This window comes from Crassostrea angulata, chromosome 10 (genome assembly GCF_025612915.1).
Source record: "Crassostrea angulata isolate pt1a10 chromosome 10, ASM2561291v2, whole genome shotgun sequence".
NCBI lineage: Eukaryota > Metazoa > Mollusca > Bivalvia > Ostreida > Ostreidae > Magallana > Magallana angulata.
The window spans coordinates 11,405,110-11,427,034 of NC_069120.1; the positions used below are offsets into that span (position 1 = coordinate 11,405,110).

At 32.7% G+C, this 21,925-nt stretch overlaps 3 protein-coding genes across 3 annotated transcripts; 1 reads left to right on the forward strand and 2 right to left on the reverse strand.

The window, feature by feature from the left end:
• On the forward strand, positions 1 to 5,951 carry LOC128165535 (UMP-CMP kinase-like). Its single transcript, XM_052830173.1, has 7 exons — positions 1 to 126; positions 954 to 1,146; positions 1,391 to 1,537; positions 1,673 to 1,810; positions 2,824 to 2,900; positions 3,834 to 3,930; positions 4,768 to 5,951. Exons 2-7 carry the CDS (start codon positions 1,069 to 1,071, stop codon positions 4,807 to 4,809), a joined length of 579 nt encoding a protein of 192 aa, XP_052686133.1. The 5' UTR covers positions 1 to 126; positions 954 to 1,068; the 3' UTR covers positions 4,810 to 5,951.
• A 911-nt stretch (positions 5,952 to 6,862) lies between these two features.
• On the reverse strand, positions 6,863 to 8,533 carry LOC128165534 (uncharacterized protein C7orf50 homolog). The gene is made up of 3 exons (XM_052830172.1): positions 7,739 to 8,533; positions 7,124 to 7,241; positions 6,863 to 6,996 (listed from the first exon to the last, which is right to left on the reverse strand). The coding sequence occupies exons 1-3, from the start codon at positions 8,312 to 8,314 to the stop codon at positions 6,941 to 6,943; spliced, it is 750 nt and encodes a 249-aa protein (XP_052686132.1). The 5' UTR covers positions 8,315 to 8,533; the 3' UTR covers positions 6,863 to 6,940.
• Positions 8,534 to 9,004: 471 nt separating this feature from the next.
• On the reverse strand, positions 9,005 to 21,810 carry LOC128165529 (coiled-coil domain-containing protein 178-like). The gene is made up of 21 exons (XM_052830166.1): positions 21,663 to 21,810; positions 19,247 to 19,391; positions 19,041 to 19,109; positions 17,963 to 18,160; positions 17,516 to 17,680; positions 16,916 to 17,128; positions 16,650 to 16,800; positions 16,440 to 16,509; positions 15,944 to 16,086; positions 15,612 to 15,765; positions 14,343 to 14,438; positions 14,087 to 14,223; positions 13,500 to 13,683; positions 13,067 to 13,198; positions 12,744 to 12,836; positions 12,386 to 12,499; positions 12,044 to 12,189; positions 10,867 to 10,952; positions 10,265 to 10,338; positions 9,923 to 10,072; positions 9,005 to 9,610 (listed from the first exon to the last, which is right to left on the reverse strand). Exons 2-21 carry the CDS (start codon positions 19,338 to 19,340, stop codon positions 9,299 to 9,301), a joined length of 2,781 nt encoding a protein of 926 aa, XP_052686126.1. The 5' UTR covers positions 19,341 to 19,391; positions 21,663 to 21,810; the 3' UTR covers positions 9,005 to 9,298.
• Between the last annotated feature and the right edge of the window lie 115 nt (positions 21,811 to 21,925).

Below are 21,925 nucleotides of genomic sequence, written 5' to 3' on the forward strand. Positions count from 1 at the left end.
GCAGCCCAGTGGCGTGTCGTAAAAACAAGACACGAACGACTTACCTTTCAGATAAACCGGAAGTTGTTGTTACACTAGCGAGGTGTTAGCGTCGGAGGCCGAAGAGGTGGTTCCCGTGTACCTTGGGTATGTCAGTTTACTAAAATTACTCAGAGTCAAAAATGGAGTCTGCTATCAGAGGAAGGTGAACAAAAAATCATCAGGACTGCCGATGAACCGATTTCCCCACTGCTTCCAGACAATCACTAAGTCTCATACTGTATCCAACCATAATTATTCTTTATAGAATAAAGTGAAAGTCCAATTTAATATTAAGGTTGTTACGCGTTTGACTTTGACACGTGTAAGGGCATCTACACATTTGAGAAAAGTTTTCAATGAAACGCAATGGTCTTTAATTAATAAAGATATGTTATTAAACATATGGATGAATCATATTCTGATTTAAAAAATGACAGATAATATATCAATTTTGGTGAAAAAATCATCGCAGTTCATGAAAATAGGAGGTTGGGACCTTATCTCCGTAGAGATTCATCTTGGCTTAAAATAGTCTTCATATAAACTTAGGATCTTCATAATTCATGCCTGGAAATTCAGTCCTTATACTTAGGTCAATCGTCACAGTTAAAATTGTGCCTCAACCTCTTCACTTTTTCTGTTCAATAAACAGTGTTCAAATGACTCTGGAATTCAATATTCAGTAAAGAGGAGGGTATTGTTTATACTTGATGCAGCTGTCAAATTGAATGTGAGACATTTCAAAAAGTCACACCAAAAAGGAATTGAAATGAATACTTTGAGTCCACTGTACTATAAAAAAAAAAACCTATTTGTTTACTGTTATTGTATATCTTTAAGATTCAATAAGACTTAAAATTTGAAATGACTTTTGATCAATGGTCTGTACAGAAATCCATTAATGTTATATACTTTATTTGTCTTAATTGCAGATTTCTAAAATAAGATTTCAAGATTGGTTTCCTGCAGTTTTCATTAAGGAGCTCCTTCCTGTGTGTAACAAAGACACTGCACCACATCCAGTGTGTCTCAAGACATATATACAATATGGCCAAGTATAATGTTATATTTGTATTAGGAGGACCTGGAGCAGGAAAGGGGACACAATGTGAGAACATTGTCAGGGTATATATTTTATTTATCTAAATCATCTTTATTTATACTGAAAGTTTTATTTAGGTCTGAATTTCACAATGTTCTACCTCTTTATTAGGCAAACAAAATCTTTGCAAATAGATTTTTATGTCAATTGATAGTCGCAACCCAAAAATATTGGATGGTGGCAAAGTGACATAGAAGAAGGTATTAAGTTAGTAAGAAATGTCTACTATGCTTTAAGAATTCAAACATTCTGCATCTGGTTTTGCAGGAATTTGGTTATGTCCACTTGTCAGCAGGTGACCTTCTAAGGGAGGAGAGACAACGCACTGGGTCTCAGTTTGGGGAGGAAATTGATACACATATAAAGAATGGGACCATAGTACCTGTTCAGATAACTTGTTCTTTATTAAAGCGGGTGTGTACTTTTATGAAATTGTTAAATTAAAAATGACAGGAGTTAATTTTGAAATGCAACACAATTGTTAACTTACAACAAATGTCAAGAAATAGGCAAAAATGCAGGTGTAATTTGTTGATATTAAATTTGCAGGCTATGGAAAGCAGTGGAAAAGATCGATTTCTTATTGATGGATTTCCACGAAACCAGGACAATTTAGATGGCTGGAATAAGGAAATGAGTGATGTTGCTACAGTTATAAGAGTGCTATTTTTTAACTGTCCAGAACAGGTATAATATTGTGTGTTCTATATCCCTTTTCTTTCTTTTTTGAAAGTTTTTAAGGTCACCTGAGTCACTCAGGTGACCTAATGCAATTGGTTTTCATCTCTCGTTGTGTCACGTGCATCATGTGTTAATAATTGAACATTTTTAACTTTTAAAACTACATGGCTAATTCTTTTCAAATTTAGTAAAATTCATATAACAGGATAGGGGAACATAAATTGTCAATTTCACGACTCTTGTCCCATGAGTGCCCAAGGGGCAGGACCAAAATGATCAAAGTTTGACCATTTTTCAAAAATCTTCTTCTCTACTCCCTAAAATCTGTAAGAAAGCCTTAGATGTGGCCAGAAATTAGTCTTGACTTTTACCCCTTTCTATTTATAACCACTAACATTGTTTAAAGTAATTGGTTAGCCAAAATCACTGATAAGCAGTACATCTAAAATAATTTAGGATAAATGCCAGGTGGTGATTCAGCAACAATGGTTGGGTATTGAAAAACTGGATTATGTGAAAGAAGTAGAAACATAAGATACCAAGTTGTGTTTTGTTGTTTAACTGCCCAATTTAAATGGGGAGAGTTTCTGTCTGGCTCCTGGGGATGAGAGGTTGTTTAAAAAAACATGTAAACAAGCCATCTTGTTTATCTGTGAAAACATATACAAATAAAACCTATCTTGAGAGTTAAAAAATATGGGAAATATTATTTCCAATCAGACTCAGAGTCTTGCACCTTTTCAATATCAGGTCATGCACTCATTATGATTTTACAGTTTTTCTACAAAATTACAGGTTTCATTTTTTCACTCGAGAATTAAACTTAGTTAAATGCATATATGAGAATCCTCAACAGGTCTGTGTATAGGCTATTGTAAAGGTGACTGCTAACTGTTGTTTTATTACCAATCATTCACTGCAAGTTTGTTATAATTTTCCTTTTTGACCTCTGACACTAGAATGACAAAAAATATTATGCTTTATGATCTTCTTTTTGTCAAATTCTGCATATTTTATAGGTTTGTGTAGAGAGATGTTTGTCTCGTGGTAAAACTAGTGGAAGAACAGATGACAATGAAGAAAGTCTCAAAAAGAGGTAAATATTTCAAATATGCAATGCTTCAGACTTCAGATGATCATGTTTACATGCAATGGTTCACATCAATATATATACACCTACCAAGTATGATTCCCTCTATTTCTTATGGAAACGTATAGCTAATTCAAAGCTCTATAGAACTGTCAACAGTTGTAGAAACTGACAGAACTGAAACGTACACGCCTTGTTTATCGATTGGTTGAAACCTACATTGACCTAAGAAAAACTCAGATTCCCATAGGAGACAATTTGGCTGTTTCTTTAGTAAACATACTGATGTACATTAACAGTTATTTAGTGAATTTTACTTAATTTTTACAATGAATTTATTAATTTTTTAAAAGAAAGATGTATGGTAAATATTGGCTACGAAGGAAGCGATCATTGCAGAAGAAATTTACTTAACCCGCTATTATAAACACAGGTTATGTATTTTTCTGCAATGTCGCCACCATCATATCCTGCATGAATCACCAAAGAATGCATTTTATTGTTTAAGTATATACATATCCACATAAAAGTAAAATAAAAGTTGTAAAAATTTCTTACACCAGAATAAATGATGAAAATAGCTCACAGGATGCTTCATGTTCTGTTATGTAATACATATGTAACATTGTAGTGTAATACTAGTAGATTTACTGAATTCTTTTTTTGAAAACAGAAACGAAAGCTTTGTTTCTCAATTTATTTTATCAGTTAAAAGGTATGCTGGATAACAGCTGCATGTGAATAGTGTTAATAATGTGACATTTTCATAAAATAATTCTTAACAGGGTGTTCAAAGGAAAAATCCGGATAGGTCATATTTAACAATTTAGGGTTATGGATATTGTTCACACTAAAAAACTTTATTTGCTGTCACATTAACAGCTTTTCTCTTGTTTTTCAGTGAGTGTTATAATTAAATGATTTTCTTTTTCTTTCTAGGATAAAGACTTACAATGAATCAACCATGCTTATCATTGAACACTATAGAAAATTAGACTTAGTTAGTGAAATCAATGCAGGAAATAGTCCAGATGCAGTGAGTATTAAATGAAAATATAATGATATTTGAGACTAAAGAGTCTTTACATAAACTTCTAAAACTTCTTGGTCAACAGGACCATTTGTCTGTTTAAAGATACTCCCCTCCACCCCACACACACTTTTGTTATGGCACATGTCACTTAAAATGGATGTTATTGCATAAAATTAAACCTTGCAACATCTTCTCTCACTTTAATATGAAGAATCAGCCTCAAAATTTATTAGCCTTGGTCTTTTGACCACTGAGATCTTGTGAAGACGGATTACATTATCAATTCAGGTGTTACAATATTGTAACAGTTTACATGCTGTCTGCTATTCAGAGTTTGAGAATGTATCATTACATGTAAGATCCACCTACCAGTAATAATCAAAGGATCTCCCATGATTTGCAGTGGGATACAACTTTCAATCTTTACATGTTTTGTGGTTCAAATACATGTATTTCTGTAAATTCTTTATTTTACGAGTTTACTTAATTCTGCGATTCTGCAGTTTTTATCAAATCGCAAGAGTATGAAATCGCGTGCACCAATTTTTAAAATAATTTTCTATAGTTCAAAACTGTCTGAAAAATAAAAGTGTGTTTTAAAATCCGCGAGGGTTGCTTCCGGCCATTTTACGCGGATATGAATTCCTCATGTTTAATTTAGAATCTATAGTATATTTGGAATCTGCAGAAAATTTCTGTAGATGCCTTCAATATGATTAAGACTTAGTTATATAAGTGAGCTTTGATATCATACCTCCTATAACTAAGAGTACATTAACAAATCAGAGTTGATAGTGTGAAGCAGAAGCAAAATTAATTCAGCTGATTCATTTTTCGCAGGTATTTGAGGACGTTAAGAAGGTCTTGAATGGTTTAAAGTGACCGGTGAAGGAGTAACTGTGATCATTAAGTGGACAAAGCTTTGCTCTTGATGCACTGCAATGGATGCCTCAGGAATTTTCCAAACACAATCATATCTTTTTGCATTTTACAAATTTAAGGTTTTTTTTTTAGTTTATTGATTTAGAGGTATGTAATGCTATGCTTTTGAACACTGACTAATAAGATAAAAGTGGGTAAATGTACAGGTATTTGTAAGCTATCTTATATGATTGTTCTGTTATGGCACCTTACATGTGTGTTGTGAAGTATGTTCCTAACATTTTCTGTTTGTTATGGGGGGTTTTTGTTTGTTCTGTAGAAGTATTTTTATAAAGTCTTTGTTATTTATAGATCTTTTTTGTTTAATAATACCTATACATTTGAAGAACTATTTAAATTAGCCCAAAGAATCTTGAGTTAGTAGCTATGTAATACATTTAGTACAATGTACTTCCAATATCAACTGTATCATGACTGATAGCTCCATATCAGTTTTTTTCGTTTATTTAACATGTACTGGTACATGTTTTTAGCTGTTACACAGCAGATTCCTGGTTACTATATGAGCATATGTTGTATAAAAGAGTATGAAAAATCTTCATTATTTGTACAGCTATTTTATACCATTATATTTTTGATCTAACAAAGCTGTTTCCAAATCTGCCTTGTGTTTTTAATTAGATGATAAGTTAAGAGAGGATGAAACACTTTAAATAGTGCCATAAAAAAAATTTCAACCTCCGTTTAATGCTTATTTTTCTTGAATTGTAAGAAAGTAGGAGTGTTGTGAAAAAAGCTTGTTTACTTTTGTATTAATTAATCCAAAAAAGAATAATGTTATAGATTGTATTGACATTGTAATACATTTTGAATATTATATTTCAACAATCAAATTAACATATACAGGTATTTATCACATTTGATTGCGCAATATAAATTTTAGTTTTATGTTTGGAAAAACCATAATTTATTTAATAATTTTTAAAATCAGAATTGATAGGAAACTCGACCTTTATGTTTTGTAAGCAAAAATGGATAATGAATTCCATCTACCGGATTACTAGCATTATTGGTAGTGTGTAAGCAGAATGGGTTTTATATTTCTTACAAAATGATTAAACAATAAATGTTTTTACACTACATGTATTTGGTTGCTTTTTCCCCCAAGTTTGTCTTGATCACCATTGCAACACAGCAAATGTCCTATAATATCACTGACTCTGCATCAGCAGACACCTATGTCCATGAATAAGAGCCAACTCACTGAACTTTTCTCAGTTTTATGAGCATTTTTTCTTGTTCTATTCTGCTTGGCTCCTTCTCACACAAGTGAAAGAAATGTGACCAACCTTGTTAATGCCTAAACATGAAAAAATAAACCATGTTTTTCTTGATTCAAGTACAGTCTTTGTTCCTAAACCTTCAATAACTTGGGCAATTTTCCATTAAATTGAGAAAATTTTAGGAAGTTAAACTTATTTAACACATAAAGTTTGTTCATTTCTAATAATGTGCTGGACTTTACATATTTTAGAAAAAATGTGAATAGTGGTCCAGTGACAATCCTTCATGCCACCGCTCTATTTAGGAATCGACTGATTCATAGACTGTTAAGACTTTGGAAATACGACATCTGCAAGGAGTTCATATTAATATGAGTTAATGATTACCATAATCTGGATATAATACGCAGTAGTGTATAATATGCACACCCCCCCCCCTTTGGATCTGAAAGTGGTGAAAAAAAGCTACCTAGTTCAGATGTATAATATGGTGAATAAATTTACAAAGAAAACAATCATGAAAATAAATAAAATCTTTTCATGCATTATCATGCATGTATACATTGTGTACCGGTATATAAAAATAAATATGCCACTGATGACAACTGAACATTTTACATTAAAAAAAAAAAATATTTAGACCATCCTATTAAAAGTGTTGGCCACTTTGTAGTTAAAATAAACAAACTGTGCTTCAGGACAAGCCTTCACCACACCGGGATCAGATTAGGTCCACAGTATATCATCCATATCTAGATCACAATGACAACTTTTTCTTCAAGTTCCAATATTTATTCATCAAATATAAAACATATTTTCATATTACAGTACACATCTTAAAAAAAAAATCAAGACAAAAGCTGCACAATCTTTCTTGCTCTCTCTGTCTTCATATGTTCTGTCTCTAAACAAAAAGACCAAGTACATTGTACAAAATACCTGTGGTTCATGATTTCATCAAAATTATAATCATAAAATTGCAGCAAAGTGCATGCATATACCGTAAACTGAATCCATTATCAATGGCTCACCTTCACTGTCCTCGTCCTTTTCCATGATGTCTTCTGCCTGTTTCACAGTGACCTCCCTTGATTTTCCCTTGAGACCATCCAGATACAGCAACAATATCTCAAAGTCGTCATCAGTGACCTGAATACATATTGTTAACATTCACTGAATTCAATTCACCGAATGGATAGTGTTTATTGTAACGTCTATCAAACTAATGAGATAAAAAAGATACTAATTCAAAGATTTCTCCTTCGAAACCCCCTCTGTAGCTTGTCTGGTTTCAATTCACAACTAAAAGTAATCGGGGATTTTGCAGTGGAAATGACATGAAAGTACCCTGGAAGATAGCTTTAACATATTGTGCGAGTTTCCCAAGTTCTTCCAAATAGAAAAAAAAAGATTTCAACATTTTCTATTATAAAACTGGGTAAGAAATTTATTTTAAGTCCTGTGAAATTCTTCAGATAAAAACAGATGACATGTCAATCAAGAAATCTTTTTTTTCCTAACAAGGAACAGACTATAAACAACCTGGAATCTGATTAACAACTACAATAAATTTGCTACACGTTTGATTTTACAACTACTTTCTCTGACAACTCTTGCATCCTGCAGTGGTTAATAGTTTGTCTCACCTGATCTTGTTTGTACATATGTTTCAGTAACCAGACTTGTCTAACTTTCTGGAATTTCCAGTTCTTTCTGTCATCTGACCACTGTTTCAGATATTCTGATGCCAACTTGTCTCCTTTCTGCTCGGGGTCTGGTGTAGACTGTTCATTATCTTGTTCCTTTAATTTCTTTTTCTTCTTTTTCTTGCTTTTTGGACTCTTTTTCACCTCTGAATCATTACCAGGATTGTCTCCAGATTCATCACTAGCCTTGTCCGTCTTTTCATTCACCTGACGTTTTTTCTTTTTCTTGACAGGTGTCTGTGTATTATCGATTTCCTTACTTTCAGCTTTATCAGCTTCAGTAACATCTAAAGCATCTAATGACTTTCTTTTCTTTGATTTCTTCATTTTTTTAGCCTTACCATTTTCAGACCCACTGTCTTCCACTTTCTCACCAACTTCTTCAGATTCTGCAGTTATGTTTACCCTTGGATCAGTCTGTGCATTTTTATTCTCACACCTAGTCTCTTTTTCTTTCGATTTTTGTCTCGATTTCCCTTTCTTTGCCTTCTGTAGACTTCGGTCATCCTTTGACATGACTGTTCTATTCTAATGCCCCTTCTTCCCAATATATGGACTCAAGAGATTTAATGTCACTCAACAGGAATCACTATCTTTTATGAAAGATCAAATTCTATGAAGCCATATTTAGTTGTTAATAATCTTCATTTACTGTTTCGCGTTCAAGATATTTAGATTTTTAGTGTCGTTTACACGTGCTTGGTGGTGTTGTAAACACATTTCAAAATTATTGGCATACCGATCCCGACATAAGAATTAAATCAAGAGGCCCATTGGCCACATAGCTCATCTGGGTTTTTTTTTGGTTTTTTTAAATCTTTCTAATTTTTAGGTCACCTGGACCAAAGGTTCAAGTGATCATTTCTAATCACTGTCTGTAAACTTTTCACATTTTTTACAAAATAGTAAAAACACTGCACTAGAAATGCTAATCTCTATACCAATCAAAGATCGTACATACATGTGCATGTATAATGAAATTGTTAAAATCATGACCCCAGACCCTTGTTTGAGCCCAAAGAGGGATTCAAACTTTAACAGAGAAATATATACAGAAAATGTTTAAATATCTTCTTCTCACGATCAACAATTTGTGCCATAAAGCATCCCCAGAAAGTGTGGATTCTAAATTGTTTAACTTTAATTGAGCCCTGGACTAATACTGAAACCCCAAGAGATATACATGTACGTAATACAAAACAATCATTTTTTTCTCTTGTGAGATTTAATGCAGCCTTACATATATAAATAGGGACTTAGTCCACAGATCTGATAATACTACATGTACATTCTTTTTTATACATCTCTTAAAACTCTTTTATTGACATATAGTTCATAAATGCATTCATATAAGATTCATATATGTATATAATACTATATGAGACATATTTTTCCAAATCTAGTCTCACTGCCTTACAAAATATCACAGACATTAAACACAAATGTAAAAGATTTCATCAAGAGAACTTTTAGAATTGGCAGTGGCTGAGAATTACTCCTCTACACCTGGACCATGGATCCCTGTCTTATTGGAGGTATCACAGGTAGGGGGCTACGCGCCTGTTTCTGCTGATTCTGTTTCTTAATGGTATCCCAGGCAATTTTACGAGCAGTCTGCCCATCCATTTGGTTCTCTAGGAACTCTGTTATTTTCTTCAAAGCAACATTCATTTCATCCTGCAGCTCTACCACTTTGTCTGTATTAGACAGGGATTCATTCTCCATCCTGCCAAGCTCTGATTGGTTGTACAGGCCTCTGTATTTGAAATACTCCAACATTGCCCCATGCATTCTCTTTTGCAAGGATTGTAACTGAAAAAAGAAGAGAAACATAAAAAAATACTAGCAATAATTGTTCTGGTTTTTTTTTTTCAAATGGTCATATAATATGACTAGTATTAAAGAAATTTTAGGGTGTTGATGTTCATGAAAGGTCAATCAAGATTCTTCGGGGAGAGGGCGATAGGAAGATTAGTCTAAAGAGTAATAGGACCTAAGAAAAACATATATCATATAGCAAGTTACTCATGAACAAAGGATACCTCTAAGATCTATTCAGACTGGACGAAGAAGAGCCATGCATTATGAAAGTATAATTTCCTGATATAAAAAAAAAAATATTACCTGTCTGCAGTCTTTGATTGCTGCCTCCTGATTGACCCTGTTGTCAAAATTGTTGAGAAGTTTATCCTTTAGGTTCAGATAATCATTCTGGGCTTGTCTGTACTTGGAAGCAAGTTCTTTATTAACTGCCAATTTGCTCTCTATTTCAGCCTGTTGATAGAAGATAGAATAATTGCAATTGTTATTGATGAGTACGCCGATGTACAAAATTACTTTAAAATAACTTTTCTTCTTTTTGCATTAATAAAGTGAACAATATTAGAACTTGTATGAACATGACATTCAATTTACAAAAAATGTGTGATCTGAAAATTAAATTGCCACTATAATATAGAAACAAACCTCTGTTTGTCTAAAAAATTTAGATCTGTCATCTTTGAATTTCCGATGATTCTGTTCATTGATCTTGAATCGATCTGTTATGATAATAATGGAAAACCATATCAAACACACATTTTAAATGAAATGAAAAGTGAGCAAGCTCACATACTCCATGCTCCCCCCATGATTTGACAACACTCCACATAATGAATAGCAGGATATGCATTAATAAACACACAAAATATTTACCGGTAATAAGGGGCACTAACTTGCAAAAAATCATTAGATCAAAACCTGCAAACATGCGGATATATTCTTTTGTCTTTAACAACAACAAACTACTAAATTCAAAGAGGGCTGATATTCTCAGATAAATAATGGAGTCGAAATTATTTGGTAATATGCGTGTCCAAACATTGTGTCCTAAATACCTTAAAAGTTTCACATTCTTCCATGCTGAGGAATTGTGCTTACAAAGAAACAGGACTGATGAACTGATGAATAAGTCAAAAACATTATACCCTTGCAACTCTGTTGCGTTGGGTTTAATAAACTTTGTTTAGAAAACAGCAATTAAATCAAACAGTAAAAGAAGAAAAAGACAAAATCATCATGTTATGTACCCTGTGATTGGTTGTAGGTTCCCCTCAGCCCCTCCTCTATTTTCTGTGACGCCTCTAACTGAAGAGTCAGCTCCTCCAGAACCTCTCTGTCAGAAAAAAAATAACACTAAATTACAATACACATCTATGTCTATACAGACATACCGGTATATATATATATTTGTTATATTCAGTAGTATATTCTCACTATATAACTCTATATAGACGAATAGTCAATAATTGTAATATCAGCTCGTCCGAAAAATATTGACCGGTCAATATTTTTTAGATATTGACCGGCTAGGAATAATATCTAGAGAACATTCCCTCTATTTCAAATAATCGCATCTGATTTGTTGATTCGTAAACGGTGACGTAAATAATTCTTCGCGACTCCAAAACAAGGTGACGTCATAATAGACAGTCAGTCAAGGCAAGTAAACAACGAACGCGCAATGCAACGGTTTGCTATCATAACGGATATAAGGATTTGCGAATTACTGTGAAGTAAAATCAGGTAGAACACCTGTCTGATAATTCTTACGGTCGGCGGAATATCACAAGTGACCGTTTGATGCTGAGGATATTCTGGAAATGAACTTTGCACAAAATTGAATTCGTGAATTCTTTGTTGAGCTAAGAAAATTACGGCGATCTGTTTTCAATTAATTTCTTAAATTTTGGTTTGTTTTTTCATATAACAAAACAAATGTTGACTGTGTTTTCGGGCAACATTGATTATATTAGCCCCCTTGGGACGAAAATATTGCCCTCCGCTTCGCGTCGGGCAATATTTCGTCCCTCGGGGGCTAATATAATCAATGTTGCCCTCAACCCCAGTCAATATTTGTATAATATTCAAGATGGGGTGAAAAATATCTGTATTTGAAGCTTGTATTATGTTAATGTGTTTATACATGTATTCTGTTTTAGGAACCATAAGCTAGTCTCTTACAATTGTGTGCTTCTACATGTGATGTTACATAGAAAAAGAACTTTACTTGTATTGACCATAAATATAAATCAAGGGGGATTTCAGCTTCTTCAAAAGATTCTCATAGTACATATCTTTTTATTGCTATAGAATTATTACATTCAAATATAATGTTAGAATTTTAATTACATGTATTCAATCATTTATGAAAGTGAACAAAAATTCCTAGTCTTTTATTATAAACAAGTCACAACAGATACTAACGTCAGTTCATCAATGGCCTTCTGGGTATTATTGGTCAGCTTATCCATCGTACCCTGCTCTCTGTCCCAGTCACCCATCTGTCTCTCCATCTGTTCCGTCTTCCACTCCATGTGATCCAGACGTTTGTTCAGGGCTAAAACATTATCCTGAAAGGAAGAACAAAGACATTACCGGTAATAAGAGATTAAAAATCTTCACCAAATACTTGAACTTTATGATAATTTAATGGAATAAAGTAATTGCATAAAATCCATGTCTTATGTAACATATCATGCTTTTGTTCTAAAACATTATATGGTTTAGAAAATATGAATTTGTACAGTCAGAGAATGTTAGACATACTTTGAGGTGTTTGTGATGAGGTTCAATAGAGTCTAGTTTCTCCTTAAATCTCTGCTTTGATTCCTCCTCCTGTTTTTCTGTCTCTTTCAGCTGCTCTTGCAGGGTGACTTTTTTCTGTTTTTAAATAAAGGATTTACTTCAATACATGTATATGGCACTGTGCAAATTCGCTGTACTTTTTACTTTGGATTAATCATACAAATATTTCAAATCATGGACACAGTTAAGTAATTCTACATATCGTTAGGTATTCAATATAAGATTGTTTCACTGTAAAGTTGTGTAAAGACAATTAATTTTTTCAGATATATGGGTGAAAATATTACGAATGAAAATATCAACTCTGATAAAGATGTACCTGCAATCTGTCTCGCTTGGCAGATCTCAGCTTCTCTACCTTTGTCTTCACTTCATTGACCACATTGACAACATCATCAGCGACTTTCTTGGCCTGTGAATGAATCAAAAAGAGGATTCTCAAAGTTCCACAACTTCAGTATTCAACAGCATGAAATTCTCTTGATTCTAACATATATCAAGACATTGGTATCACTTTTTTGGATGAATCAGCTTTTCATGTTATTGAAAGAATGACAATCAACTTAGTAAAAGTCTCTTTATGTCACAAAAATATATTACATGACTATATGTCAAATTAAGCACCCAACATTTTATTCCTACCTTCTGATTTTTGACCTGGGTGTCGGTCTTGTATTTGGAGAGATCTGTGGTGTCATTAGAAATCCTGGCCACTAGTACAGTCCTTGTGTGTACCTCGTCCTTCACTTGCCTCCTCAACGTGTCTGCAGTACCCTGCAAATCAAAGAAGAATCAATGTCAAAATGGCAACTTATTATCTCTAGTTGAATACATTAAAAATACAAAGTGATGTCAGAGTGAATTAATATCTGATTTCATGTATGCATATAATCAATTGTTAGACCCATTCTAGCAATGTAACTACCAGTACATACAAAGCTTTGTATTTACAAGACAAAGAGATTTGTGAAATCACTCACAGATAATTCGAAATTTGTCGCGCGTAGCAGCCTAAGAGTTAAGTACTGATAGAATGTTAATATAATGATCACAATCAATGCAACTTCATTTCTACCTTGAGACTCTCTTCCATTTTGAATGCCTTTTCCTCCTCATTTTGTAGCTGTTCTCGAATGGACTGGTTAATGGCCAACACTTTGTTGTATTCCTCCATAGTAACGGCCATTTGCTGACCTAATTTCACCATCTCCTTTTGGATACGAGCAATATTCTTCTCATCAGCAACCTTCTGTCTTTGACTAGAAAAGTTATAAATGAGAAAAAACATCATGTTACTTATCCAGCAATTGACAGATTCTGTACTTTAACCTTCTTATGATTGATAGAAGAGTTTGTATTTATATACACTACAAGTGTCAATTGTTTTTCAGCATTGATAAACATGATGTGGTTTTTTTAAAACTCTAGTATGTTTCTGACAATATACCTAAGAGGCAAATTTTACTTTCAGCCACTTTAAAGACCCTAAACATTCAACATGTGAACACCAACCTCTTTTGATCAATTTAGCTGGTCAAGTTGCAAGCAGACAAATATGCCCCCAAACTTGGGTTTTGGATCCATAATACATTATAATTATGGTGTTAATTAACTATTTATAAAATCAGATGTGTTATTTAAAAGTGAACACTTCAATCTTACCAATCAGTTATTTTATCATAAAAGTCCTGGACTTCCATTTCGGCCTCTTGATTCTTGAGTAAGATTGCTCTCAACTTTCCATCTTTAGCCTTCACTTTGTTTTCAAGATCACGGATTCTACTATCATTTTTCTGTTTCTATAGAGCAAATAAAATTTACGGTTAATAGTATGCTTAAGCTTGCTTGATTAATAGATTTGTTTGAAAAATAATTTACAAAACAAATGATGATATCCTCAAGCCTGAAGGATTTTTACCTTTGCAACAAGTTCTTGTTGCAGCTGAATGTTCTCATTTTCAAGCCTGTTGTGTTCAAATTCAGCCTCTGCTATTTTTGTCTGGATGTCTCTTACCTAGTGAAAAAACAAAACAATGTGTAACAAATCTCACACTATGCTCCTAGAATCTAAATTCATGCAGTCTTAAATACAGTAATTTCATTGCCAATAAAAACATTTCAATTTTAAGAATAACTAGTGGGTATTGTTTTTTTTTTACAAAAAAACACGTCTCCCCTTCTCCCCAAGGATTGTAATATGGGGCAAATTTAACAAATATTTTTCAATAGTACACCTAAGTGTATTATTATTATTCTTTGTTTAAAGTTTGAAGTCCTTCTGTCAAAGTATATTCAGGAGTTGAACAATGAAGTTTTTTTCTAATTTGACTTTGAAATAAAATTTTTAGGTCAAGGTCAAAAATTTTGGTAAGGTTCAACTAGGTTATATACCATCTATTCATGATACAAGTTAAAAGTCTGTATGTTAAAGGAGTCTTGTGTTATGGTCCGGACAATATTTTTTATGAAAAGCTTGACCTTGAAATACAAAATAGGTCAAGGTCAAAACTTTTGGTGGCGTGCACTCCTTCTCAATACCACATACCTATTTTCCAAGTTTGAAGTCTTAATGTCGAAGGGTATTAAAGTTATGACCCAGACAAAATTTTATTACTTTTTTCTTAATTTGACCTTGAGTTAAACAAGGTCAATGTCAAATATTATTCAATAGTACACCTAAGTGTATTATTATTGTTCTTTGTTTAAAGTTTGAAGTCCTTCTGTCAAAGTATATTCAGAAGTTGAACAATGAAGTTTTTTCAAATGACCTTGAAATAAAAATTCTAGGTCAAGGTCAAAAATTTTTGTAAGGTTCAACTAGGTTATATACCATCTATCTATGGTACAAGTTAAAAGTCTGTATGTTAAAGGAGTATTGTGTTATGGTCCCGACAATATTTTTTATCAAAAGCTTGACCTTGAAGAACTAAATAGGTCAGGTCAAAACTTTTGGTGGCGTGCACTCCTTCTCAATACCATCTACCTATGTTCCAAGTCTGAAGTCTTAATGTCAAAGGGTATTTAAGTTACGGCCTGGACAAATTTGGATGAAGAAGAAGAAGAATGAGAAAGTCGACAAAAACAATATGTCTCCCCCTTTGAAAGGGGAGACATAAAACTACCCCAGCATATAATTGTCTGTGCTCCAAGCTGTGTTATTTTAAATGAGACTTATATAGATATTTACTTTGGCAGCCTGCATTTCTTCGGCCACTTTGGCATTCTCGTTCTTGACATCCAGAACCTTGAGTTCCTCATCATTGTCCTTCAGCTGTTGCTTCATATCATTCACCTGATGAATGTAGGCATTGTAAGTCATCTTGGCCTGGGAGTACTCCTCACTGAAAAAATATCCAATCATATTCAAAATCATTTTTATTATTTCACATTAAGCATTCCATGTAAAAATCATACCTAAACGTAATGTTTCCTATATGTCCTTCAAGTACAGATAAATAAATGTATTGTATAGAATCTTCCCCAGTTATTTATATTGCGTTTTCCGATTTAATCCCTTACCTAATAGCAGTGAGAGCATCTCTGACTGTGTCCAACTCTTTCTTGATATGTCCCCTCTCTGTCTGAGCTTTCTTTTCTGCCTCTGATGACTTGGCTTTTGTCTTCTCTTGTCTTTCTTTAGTATTATCCAATTCTGTTGTTGTCTGTTCAAAATGACATTTGTTTATGTAGTCACTGTTTCAATACTATGAACAAATCAAAATGTTCACACCAATTATATATCAAAAAAATACCAAAAGCCAGGTTGCTTAAATCTATCTCTACACATATAATACAAGTATTTAAATGGTAACTGTTAAAATAGCTATATTTAAACACATACTGAATACATAAATAAATACATGCATAGTTATCTCAACTACTCTCATATTATTACCAGAATATCAGTAAACATGTATTTGAAAAAATCTGATGATGAAAGTACATGTACTTAATATACAATACATATATAAAACTATTACATGTACTGTATTCAAATATAATGATCTCTACTTACTGAATTTTGTGCATTTTTAATTTTTTCCATGGCAAGCTTTTCCAGTTCTAACTTCTCTTCCACCAGGGGTCTGCAATAGTAAAATTAGGAATTTTAACTTACCAGGTATGTTCTGGTACCTACATGTACTGGAATATCATTAAACATTGAGATTCCTATCTAATCATACCAAAGACCTCCTTTTAAATCTAAAATGAGGTTCATACTTACATGTGCTTTTTCACAAATTCAATGTCATCTTTCAGACGTTTGTTAAGCAGCTCTGCAGCACTGGTTTTGTTCTGCACTCTCTGTAAATTTCTGCCTCCATAGTTACAATGCCAGGAAAGCTCGTTCAAATCCATAATACAAGCCTCATGTTCTGTTCAAGTGAACAAGAAATGTTGTGTAATAAAAGCCATGCCATAAGTTACATTAGGGTTGCAACATGAATTTATTCTTTACACAATGGTATTTTTCTTTTTAAACATTTTTACCCCTTTGAACTATGGCAGGAAGTTCAGTCATTCTGCGCAAACAGAGATTGTCTATTTTGTTGTTAAGGCGCACCACTCTGTCCTTCTCATTTTTCAGACCTTTCTCCGTTTCTATTCTATCATTTTCAAGCCGGGCCAGCAGTGTTATAACCTCCTCAATAACATCTTCAGCACCTAAGTAAGGAATATCAAGGCCCCCTTGTTGTTCGGTATCTGTAAACAGCATAAAAAGATTATAGACTTGACCAAAAAGGTTTTTTGACATGGATAGATATTAATAGAATCACAAATGTTGTACGTATCATACTTCAGATTTGAAATTTGGTTTCAGTTCTACCATGAAATAGTGCCTCTGAATTTCAAAGAGACTGGGTGGTCAACAAATCACCCATTAGATCTACCTTAATTTCAGAGATTTTCTTAAAGCTATAAACTTTAACTTTATCGTGAAAATAAATTCCATATATTTAGAATTTAAAATTTGAAAAATTTCCCTACATCTTTATACAAAACTCTTCCTCCCTAGGAAATCAATACAGTCTAAAATGGCTATGACCACCCAGTCCTCTTAATTGCACGGAACATACAGTCAGAACCTACCCTGAACAGCCCCTACTCCATTAATAGACAAAGGAGTAGCTGGGTGACTGGATAATGTTGAAGCAGATTTCCTAGAGTGGGCACTAGAGTTCCTTTTTTCTCCACTTCCTTTTCTCTCTTCATCATCCATGGACCTTGAAAACCTTAGCTGTTTCTTGCTGCCAACTGTTTTAGATAAATAATATTAAATCACAAGTCTGCTCATCAGTATCTTCAATATTCATGATTTCTGAAGAGAATCCATTTTCTTCATCCTCTTTGTTAATCTTTTGTTCTCACTTTTTTAAATCAATGCTAGGAATTTTCGATGTTACCGATAATCAATTATGTTCATCAATGTATTTTACATACTGAATATTTAAATCATTAGAATAAAATTTGTTCTTATCTATTTTCTATGAATATGTAAATTCAAGTCCAGTCAGCTGAGGGTTCCATAAGAATTACCTTGTCTTAATGCTACAGCTTGTTCTTTGCATTCCTCTTCCCTTTCTTTGAACCATTCTTCAATTATGCCCTGTATCAGCTCTAAGTGAGAGACTGCTTTATTTACACATGGTGAGGTGTTCTTTGTTAATTCACAACTTTTTCGTCTAAAGACCTGAGGAATTTTGGGCCAATTTTGAGGCAAAGGGTAAACTTTATCTGAAAAAAAAAACATCAAAGAGTTGAAGCTTGAAATCTGGGTGAAAATTGTAAAAAGAAGAAATTAAATTACAAATGTACATATTTTGTAATGAGTTTTCTAACAGTATGCCTTGTAATGGAAGCTCCAACAGAGCTTTTGTGTATGAGCAGTTACAAAATCAGTAATTGGTTAGTCAAGTAAAATAAAAATAATGGATATTTTAATGAAATTTCAAAATAAGTTTAATTTTTTTCTTTCAAGACGATCTGAACAATTTGATTCGGGGTGACCGGGGTCTGTCAAGATCCCAGGGCTTGTGGAAGAAAATCAGTCAGAAGGTGTTAATTAAAATGACTATTGAAACAACATGTTTCTGCCTTGTCTGCTCAGCTGTTAAGTACCATTATAATCTATGTACAGTGTATTTTTTTTTACTCTTTTCACAACATCAATTTATTACATAAAAAATGCTATTTTCTAAAGTGGGTACATGTTACATGTGCTATGAAATGAAAGGATAATCATTTCAAACAGAGATCTATAACTTATCATGGGCAGACTTTGATATGATAAGTATAACTGACTAAGAATTAAATAGCAACATGTGGTCATTGCAACTACATGTATTTTATAGTTGTTTGCTAGTTGTTGAAAATTTCTTTTTGGATAATTATTATAAGATATAATTTTATATCATATTTTGATTTACATGTAAACAGAATGTTCATATCGTGCTTTCTGTGTTATTTATAACAATTTTTTAAAATAATACCGTAATAACATATAAAAAATCTGCATATTTTGATACGAGTAACATTCTGATTATAAATTGGTCAGAACGAATTGCGATTAACCAATTATTATGAAATGAAACTCCACTTGCTATACCATGTTTACCTTGGCTTTCCTCTGCTTCATTCTCTGCGAGTCCATGATCTAATTCAGTTGTGTTAATATATTCTGCATCTAAAAAAACATACATTTGCTCTTTAAACATGTTTTAACTTCAACACTAATAAAAATTGTTTGCATGATATTTGTTTGACAATAATTGCATGCTGAACATCATTTATATTTCAGTCAGTAAAAATTAACTGAAGTACTTTGGGTGGTGTTTTCCCGTGGAGTACTTATAGGAAAATCTTCTGTATTTGATCTCTCAATATCCTCCACTCGCACAACTTTTAGAGCTGACATGTTGAAATATTTTACATAATCAGTGTAAAATTGCTTCTGTTTGTTCTACATCTGAAAGAATAAACTTCAAGTATTAATTAACACATGACCTTAATTGTTTACTGGGTATTTGTAATTCTTGGTGTGCCATCTGCTTGATAGATTTTACATTCTTATCAATTATTATAATTAGACTTTTTACTTTGCTTTTTTAAAAATCCATTTTGTTCAAAACCAATATATACCCTGATAAACTTCGAAAAACTTATTTTTCAAAATATCCCTTCAACCCAAATTGTAGAGTTTGTTGATGGATTTATTACAAGGATGACAGTGAAAAATGACAGGGATTTCAAAGCATATGTAGTCTCTATGAACCATGGTGTGGGAAATGAAATGAACTGAGGCTATACTTTAATCTTTAAAAAAACTTGACTGCACCTAAAATTATATAACATGACTATCATATTTGCCATGCAAATAAGCATTTTGGGAATGTTACACCACATGTTGTATTTTCCATGTAATTAAGAACAAATGGATCAAACATCACCTTTTACTTTAAAGCATAATGGCCTAAGACGAATTCTCGCCAAGTATCATTTCTCGCCAGTGCATTTTTTACATCGTTTTTCATTTATAATTTTATGTGCTGATAAAATGACGTATCAATGCACTGGCGAAAATTGGTCTAAGGCCAGTATAGTTATTTCCTAATATACCTCATAGATTTCCTCAATTGTAATAATTTTATTTATATGTACAAATACATGTACGGTAATACTTTTAAAATACTTTTAATGTGTCCACATGCAGAGAAAACGTAACACATCTATGGCAATTGTCTTAGACCAAAAAGTTAGGAATTTCAAACAACAAAAAAGCAAAAGTGACACCCCTCTCCTTTCAACAAAGCTTTAAAAATTTTCAGAATCTACATGGCACAGAAGTGAGAAATAAATTGCTTGAATATAATTGAAGAAATGAATTAGAACAGATAAAAACACCTAATCATATCATTAAAAACATTAAATTAGTCAAATAAAATGAAAAAAATGTACAAAATGAATAATTGTTTAATTTAATAAATGTAAGAACCTAACATTTTTCAGGAGTTATATATATCACACTTTACATTGGCGAGAAATTAGTCCTGACTTTTACCCCATTTCATTTGTAACCAGTAACAATTAAGGCACTGTTTTCTGGTGACAAAAGTAACATATATTTAAAAAAAAAAATGTTTATTTTCTTTCCACTAGATGGTTAAATAGGTACATATAAACAGGTGATAAGTTTTTTCAACCCCATTCACAGAGTACCCGCGGGACACCAAAATTCACGGAATATGAATTAAAATTTGTACAGTTAATTATTTGAGTTTCTCACTATAGTCTGTCCCAAGATATTTATGCTGCATATTTGAACGATTTTTAATAAAAATACACATACCTGTGACTGAAGTGCAATTAAAATCGATGAAAGGGAAAATTCCCAAAATAACTTCATTCACACTTTATCATTTTTCCCTCGTAAAAATTCACAGGAACGAAAACAGATTTCCTACGGAGATTTATAATGGGGAATGTTGACATCTTTTCTCCATTCGGAAGTACTCGGGACACCTCGCGAAATTTTTCAACGTTATCATCTGGGCGTCTTCATCCCCTTGGCAATGGAAAAACCTCGTAGACTTTTTATTTTTAGCCGTGTACTGATACCCGACAAGCTAGAGGGGGCGTTTCTTAGGGGAAATCTTGGGATTTTTTCATATTATTGAATGAGCATCGTCTGAACCAAGAGGTATTTATAAATATTGAATAATTTAAGAAAATATGCGGCAAAAATATCTTGGGACAGACTATAGTCGCTTTATGCCTATATTCCATGAGAAGGTATGTAAACTGTCATTTGGGATAATTATCTCACTATAAATCCATATCAGAAATTGTAATTATTAAACACAATATGAAGTTTTAAAGCATACAAAGCTTTATTAAACATTTAAAATAAGACATTTGCGTCAATATACATATATATGCTGGTTTAGAAATTAGGTGCCTTATCAGGAGAATTTAAGCGATATTTTGATATAGTTTTCTGTACCTGTTTTTATTGGCCATGGCACAATGGGGTGTTTTTTCCAACCAAATTTCGGTCTTTTTTAAGGCAAGGGCCCCTTGAGAGTTTTGTGGTCTACAACTTATCACATGTATGTATGTACCATAACTATACATTAATTAGTATCAAATATTTGTTCTAAATATTAAACAATGTAAAATGCATATTTGGTTTACATATAATCTTCTTGAATAACTTAAAAGGCATCTTCTCAATGCTAACCTTGTGATTGTTTATGTCATCCAGTCCTCCATTTTTTAGTTTCCAAGCAGTGTTTGTATCGTGAAATATGATTGGATGTTATTATTCGTATGAATCCGGTTCAAAAGAAGATATGCTGCGAATCCGTTTGTATAAATCACTCAAAAAAAAGACAAAATCGAATGCATTTAAACAATTAAGAACATTTCTTCGGAATAATTCATACCATATGTAACAATGTTTTGAAATAATTATAATATTTTTCCAGTATCAAATTAAAATAG

What these genes read in the sequence shown, in the direction of transcription:
- LOC128165534 (XM_052830172.1), bottom strand. Translation starts at nt 8,314, where the DNA reads ATGTCAAAGGATGACCGAAGTCTACAGAAGGCAAAGAAAGGGAAATCG. An exon ending in ATATGTACAAACAAGATCAG is followed by an intron (nt 7,242 to 7,738) that starts GTGAGACAAACT and finishes ATATGTATTCAG; the next exon opens with GTCACTGATGACGACTTTGA. An exon ending in AAAGGACGAGGACAGTGAAG is followed by an intron (nt 6,997 to 7,123) that starts GTGAGCCATTGA and finishes CTTTTTGTTTAG; the next exon opens with AGACAGAACATATGAAGACA.
- LOC128165535 (XM_052830173.1), top strand. Translation starts at nt 1,069, where the DNA reads ATGGCCAAGTATAATGTTATATTTGTATTAGGAGGACCTGGAGCAGGA. An exon ending in CTTGTTCTTTATTAAAGCGG is followed by an intron (nt 1,538 to 1,672) that starts GTGTGTACTTTT and finishes TTAAATTTGCAG; the next exon opens with GCTATGGAAAGCAGTGGAAA. An exon ending in GAAGAAAGTCTCAAAAAGAG is followed by an intron (nt 2,901 to 3,833) that starts GTAAATATTTCA and finishes TTTTCTTTCTAG; the next exon opens with GATAAAGACTTACAATGAAT.
- LOC128165529 (XM_052830166.1), bottom strand. Translation starts at nt 19,340, where the DNA reads ATGTCAGCTCTAAAAGTTGTGCGAGTGGAGGATATTGAGAGATCAAAT. An exon ending in TCCTGCCATAGTTCAAAGGG is followed by an intron (nt 16,801 to 16,915) that starts GTAAAAATGTTT and finishes TCACTTGAACAG; the next exon opens with AACATGAGGCTTGTATTATG. An exon ending in AACAAGAACTTGTTGCAAAG is followed by an intron (nt 14,224 to 14,342) that starts GTAAAAATCCTT and finishes TTTGCTCTATAG; the next exon opens with AAACAGAAAAATGATAGTAG.